General features: G+C 35.3%; 1 protein-coding gene across 2 annotated transcripts; it reads right to left on the bottom strand.

The window, feature by feature from the left end:
- Positions 1-604: 604 nt before the first annotated feature.
- On the bottom strand, positions 605-5,759 carry LOC137029408 (RING finger protein 122-like). Of its 2 annotated transcripts, none has more exons than XM_067399008.1 (6): positions 5,525-5,759; positions 5,081-5,231; positions 3,550-3,595; positions 1,093-1,134; positions 935-1,017; positions 605-824 (listed from the first exon to the last, which is right to left on the bottom strand). In XM_067399008.1, exons 2-6 carry the CDS (start codon positions 5,188-5,190, stop codon positions 707-709), a joined length of 399 nt encoding a protein of 132 aa, XP_067255109.1. In that variant the 5' UTR covers positions 5,191-5,231; positions 5,525-5,759; the 3' UTR covers positions 605-706. The 2 variants fall into 2 exon arrangements, with proteins under 2 accessions (XP_067255109.1, XP_067255110.1); XM_067399009.1 differs by having other exon boundaries at positions 5,081-5,214.
- Between the last annotated feature and the right edge of the window lie 301 nt (positions 5,760-6,060).

Raw genomic sequence — 6,060 nt, 5'->3', positions numbered from 1 at the left:
TGTCAACCAAACTCCCAGCAAAGGGTTAATTATGCACTTCAAAAGGCTTCAAAATTAATAAAAGTAGTGTTCTGTGAAAATGATCTAGATGGGCAAAACGTGTAAGTATCATAATATTTGTTGATCACAGAGCATATGGAAAAATCCTGTTGGGATTTTGTCGACAAAACCAGTGTGATGCTTAACATGTCACCCGACAAAGTGACGTCATACCTGCACCATTCTATTTCGAAACAGTTATGACGTAACGAAGCCTTGTTTATTGACATCACATGACTTTGGCAGTTTGAAACACGTTCCGAACCTCGGATTCGAAACAGAAAGTTTCGATGCTCCATAAAGTCCAACTATGAATTGTTAAAATGTAACCTATTTAAATTACCATGAACTGCATAGGCCCAGCAATATGCAAAGTATTAAAATATATTTGATTTCAAATTAGCTTTGTATTTCTGTCCCTCCAACTTTAAGCAAATACCTAATTTTCCATAATAATACAGGACACCAAAGAAAGAAACTCACAATATTTATTGTGTAAACATTCTGCAAACATTTTTTAACCACATATACAAAAACTTGATGTTTTACAACAGCAGTGCTTTTAAATAAAGGCCATTTGCTTGAACTCTAGGAGATTTCTAGGTAAAAATGTTGTCCGTATAGCACTGGAAGTGTCCGTAACCAGGTGTTTGGCAGAAAGGGAGGCTTAAAGCAACTCATCCAGCAAGTTTCCCGGGCTGTGCGTTTGTCCCAAAGCAGCGCTGATGGGGTTGTCGTTGCACATGGGACATGAACATCTCACCTCCAGCCACTTCACCAGACACCTGGTAAGACAAAACATCTGAACCGCTATCCTGAAACTAGTCTGGCTGTTACAGTTGAGCCTCTTTTCTTCAATGGCATTAACATGATAAAAGGCAGCAGAGGGATTTACCTCTTGTGAAAGGAGTGTTGGCATGGTAACACTCCAAGCTCATCTTTTGTCCTGAAGTCCTCCAAACAGACGGCACATGTTAACTGAGAAACACGAGAGGGAAAGTCGGAAGAGTTTCAAAACTTTCCAAATAGTCAAAAAGACAGAAAAGGTTTTACCCCATGTGTGTGTAACCGTGTTGTTTCATCTTTAAATACGACCTGTAATGTAAAACAAAGTACATTTGTCTTTTGTTTTAAATGATAGTGCAACAAAAAGTATTCAGACACTTAAAAATGTCTGAATGTCATTGCATCAAATAAAAAAAATCACAGCAAGTGTCATGTATTTGAAACAGCACAAAGAATACATTTGACAAAGAGAAGTTTGTAAATGAGGTCAACAAGTAAGCTATAGAGTGGATGATGATTAAGGTGATGATTTAAGATCAATTCCATGACTTTTCCAGGTCTAGAAACCTTTTAAAATTCCCTCATATCCAGATTTTCCAAGACCATGAGAATTGTATATAATCCAAATGTGTGTGGTATTTTCACACATGTCTTTTCAATTTCAGCATGTTTGCACGAGAGAATTCTGGATCTTAGGGTGCACTGACACGACAATGATGTACTAAAAACAGAAAAGTTTTTCATTTGCATTTTTCACATACAGACGACAATGTTGTCAAAACGATCCCTGTTGACATGGATCCAAGAAAACGACTAAAAAAAGCTGTATTTTGCTGCCAGGCCAGTAGTTGGCGATGTCACTTTGTAAAGAAGCACTACACACCTAAAGACTGAACGTGAAATACGAATGAGCAAGACGTCGCTTTCTTTTCACAAATTCACGTTTTTGTTGTTTACACGTAGATGATAACTGTATTGTTTTCAAAAACTTGCATTTTGGGGCTGTTTAAACGACACTGTTTTTGGGGGCTTGAATACACAAACATTTGAAAACAGGTTCATGCATATTACAGGTTTAGTCTAGACTGGGTGAACCCAGCCTGATCTGCCGGCGATTTGATTTTGCCCGGCAACTCAGACTGGAAACCTGTACATTCATTTCTACTGCTTCTGTTACACTTTTGCAGGAACCAATCACAGACTGGCTTATCCACCTTGCTCGCTATTGGCGGGTATAACACGTCGATGACGAAGCGACGGAAGCAGCTTTTTGTTTACATTGAACATGGCGGCCACCGAAGCGCAGCAACCAGTTGATGCTGTTTTAAAAGATTTCAAAGGGAAGAACAGAGACTTGCCCTGGAACAATTCATAAAAAAGAAGGATGTGTTTGCCTTACTACTGACCGGCTTTGGTAAGCCTAATTTTCCAGCTAGCCCCGCTGCAAAGTACATCACCCGGATCGTTGATCTGATTGGTTGAAGGACTATCCAATTGCTTGAATAATGCTCGTTGATCACGCCTCTTGTGCAGTAGAAAATACATAGCAGACTCTCCAGACCAATGTTCAATTTTAAATTGAGCTTGGTCTGGTGATAGCTAGACAAGGTTTAGTCTATTTGCATGCAGGTTTTGCGCGAATGCTCTGTAAAATAACGGAGTGTCAATTTAAATAGCGTCCCTTGTTGGCAAACGTCATTTACACTATCTCCGCCCACCAATGTCTGGTCGGGACACTCAAGTTTTAAAAAAGACGCACAGAATTTACCATCTTCAGTGACGCAGCGGTAGTGAGCAAGGCCCCTAAACCCGTTTTTTAACGCGATGCACCTTTTGCAGAGCACACATTTTTTTTCCAAAAAAATTAAAATAACATTCTAAAAGTGAAAATAAACTGCGAACGAGTGTTTAATAATATTAAAAGTGTTTATTGGGTAGGGTTAGAGTTTTTTTCATTCTCCCAATAAGGTAGCATCCATTTAATACTTTTAATAAATATAATCATTTGCACTATGATATTATTGCATCATCTTAATGTACAAAATTATTGAGGTGCAAATAGGTGCAAAGAACTGATTTACATAGTGTAAATAGAATGTATCGCTATTTTCACCTAGAGTAAATTGCATATCTCCAAGAAAATGCTGCTATTGTCACTTAGTGCAAATAGTCGCTGTCGAAAATAAGGCCTATGTACGTAGGTGAGTAGTGTGACATCGCCAACTACTGACCTGGCATGCATGATACAACGTTTTTAGTCGTTTTCACTTATCCGTGTGAACGGAGAACGTTTTGACATCTATAAAAAGAAAAAACGTTTCTGTTATTTTTTACACCGTTGTTGTGTAAATGTACCCTTTGAAACCCATAAATGAATAGCCAAAATGCATAAAAAGTCTTCTGTTTTTAGTTGAAAATAGTATTGTGTAAACGCCCCCTTAAAAAAAAAATAGACGATTAATGTGATTCTCTCCAGCTGTGGTTCCTTGGACAGAACAGCTGTGTGAGCCTGAGGAGAACTGACTTCATACAGCCACTGAAATCACCAAAACACCAGCTGATCAAACACACTGAGACTTCAAACATGAAGAAGAGTGATATTAGCAAAGAGAAAAACCCTGCAGTATCTGAGACACCCAGGTACAGACATTTTCAAGTGTGACGTAAGTATCAAACACTTTTTGATGTTATAATTTATGATATAACCTCACATCACACACTCACCATCTTGTATCCGGCTCTCACATTCCGAGCCTGATGTCTCAATTTACTGCAAAGAGAAAATGCATAAGGTTTTTAAAAGTGTAAAAAAAAACAAAAACATAATGGAGATATAATTCATTTTGTTTAAGTGTTAACAATGAGATTATGTGGTTCTTATAATCAATTAACACTGCTTTTTTTTTTATTTTTTACAAGATGGACAAAATTTGTCACCAAAAAAGTCATTCGGTTTAACCAAAATTTTGGTTTTGCTGAATGATACTTTTGGTTATACCGAATGACAATATTTTCAAAAATTGCTAACAGGCTGATATCTAGCTAGTTAGCTAGCAAAAGGACAATCAAACATTTTATATTTAGTACAAGTTTTTTTTTAAATATTACAACATATTCCATGTTTTATAGTTGTACCGAATGACCTAATGTTTCAGGACATGTGTATGAGCAAGTGAAAACATGAATTTTTCAAATAGTTAAGAGAGAGTCAGTTACTTTGATTTATGACCATGTGGTCCTGTGCAGGAGTCTGAATGATGTCACATCCTGTCACGTGATATTGAACACATGACTTGATCCAAAATGGTCCCTTTATACTGGTTACTCCGAATGACATCAATAAAATTCATTTTCATTTTTCAATTCACACATAATTTTAATACCATTTTGCGCTATGTTAATATATGATGTTATAAAATCATTCCAGAATAAAAAATATATACATTTATTACATTTTAAGATATTTTAATCACAAATGAAATGGCTGTATTGGCCTTTGGACGGTTAAAGCGAATGACCTTTTGACACTTCAAAATCTTTAAAATGCCTTTATATGTAGCAAAATATAATTAAAACCTCTGGATTCAATAAAAGAGATCTAGTTGTACTACCTTACATACTTTGGATGTCATATCATTGTTTTATACTATTAAATATTTTTATTTAAATATAAAAAATATGTATACAAATTGTATATTTCAATTAAAATACTTATATTGAACAATAATTATAAAATGAATAAATATATATATATATATATACACACATATATATATATATATATATATATATATATATATATATATATATATATATACACAAATATATATATATATATATATATATATATATATATATAGTGTGTGTGTGTGTGTCTATCTATGTCTCTATCAGTTTGGCAGTAACAAGCAATGGTTGTGTTGTGTAGTATGTTGTATGATTCTAAACCACACAAATTTAGCCTGGGAAGGTTTTCATCTCTCTGTGTTTGACATAACATTAGCCAAAAGCCTTAGGTCAAAAATAGCATCGTGAACAAAAAGCGTGGAGATACAATCTAGTGCTGAATTGTTCGAGTTCGGAAGCGCGTGAGGCCACAGGAAGTCCTTTCTGTCATTCTGTCACTGCAGTTATTTACAGGAGACCTGATGAAGTCCAGCGACAAACTACAGTCCTGTAAACACGATCCCAGATCCGCATGATCCGAGCTAACAGTTCTGACAAACCATTAATGATATACTACAGTAACACTTACCTTATAAAGAAGCAGCAGAATATCAAGCTTAAGACAAAGATAAATATCCCAGTGCCAAAGATGACCACATAGATGTTGAGAGGGAGTTCCTGAGAGGTCACTGGAGGCATGGTGCTTTAAATATCAGTCATTTCCTGAAGATGGAGAAGCCCTGAAAAAAGTCAGGACAGTTCATATCATTTACACAAAACCTATGTGATTATTTTGTGCGATATAACAATACGATCTTAAACCAGTATAGTCAATTTTAGGATTAGAAAACAGAGAAAAATGATTGGAAAGGCTGTAAAGATCTTTAAATCGACTTTTAAAAATAGTTTTTACAGTTTTAGCCTATTGTTTGTTTTTTTAAGTCGATTGATCTGAAAGATAGCCTAAAGAAGAAGAAAAAAAACATTAAACATTTACAATGTGATTAAATAATTACAAAAATAATAATCTCACCATTATAAACAGGCTCCGAGGTGTTTTTACTTCAGTGTTTATTCTTCATACTCGGATTTGTTGGTTCTCACGGGCCAACCTTCAAATGACTCAAAAGAATCACTGACTCTTTAGGTACATCTACAGTATCGAGAGTCTGTAAACGTTAATAAAATAATATTCCGTCTGGAACACGGAGATCAAACAATGTAACGGACCGCAGACAGACATAAATATCCACATGCGCGAGAAAACAATAAACCCCGCCTGTAATTCAGGGGGCGGAGCCCAAATATCAGATGATTCAGTGATTCGCTCCTTTAAAAATTCCCCATATTCATCAAACCAAATTGCATTCATATAAAATGCAGTAATAATATAATATTTTTGTTATATTAGTCTATCTATACTACAGAAAACGCCTCGAGAGTATACACTGCAAAAAATGCTGTTCTTACTTAGAGTTTTTGTCTTGTTTCTAGTCAAAATATCTTAAAGTTTTTAAATCAAGACGCATTTTCTTGACAAGTAAAAATTATTTTCTTGTTTTCAGGAAA

The sequence above is a fragment of the Chanodichthys erythropterus genome, chromosome 10, assembly GCF_024489055.1.
Source record: "Chanodichthys erythropterus isolate Z2021 chromosome 10, ASM2448905v1, whole genome shotgun sequence".
NCBI lineage: Eukaryota > Metazoa > Chordata > Actinopteri > Cypriniformes > Xenocyprididae > Chanodichthys > Chanodichthys erythropterus.
The sequence above is the reverse complement of the archived record's forward strand: the minus strand, read 5'-3'. Positions and strand labels throughout refer to the sequence as shown.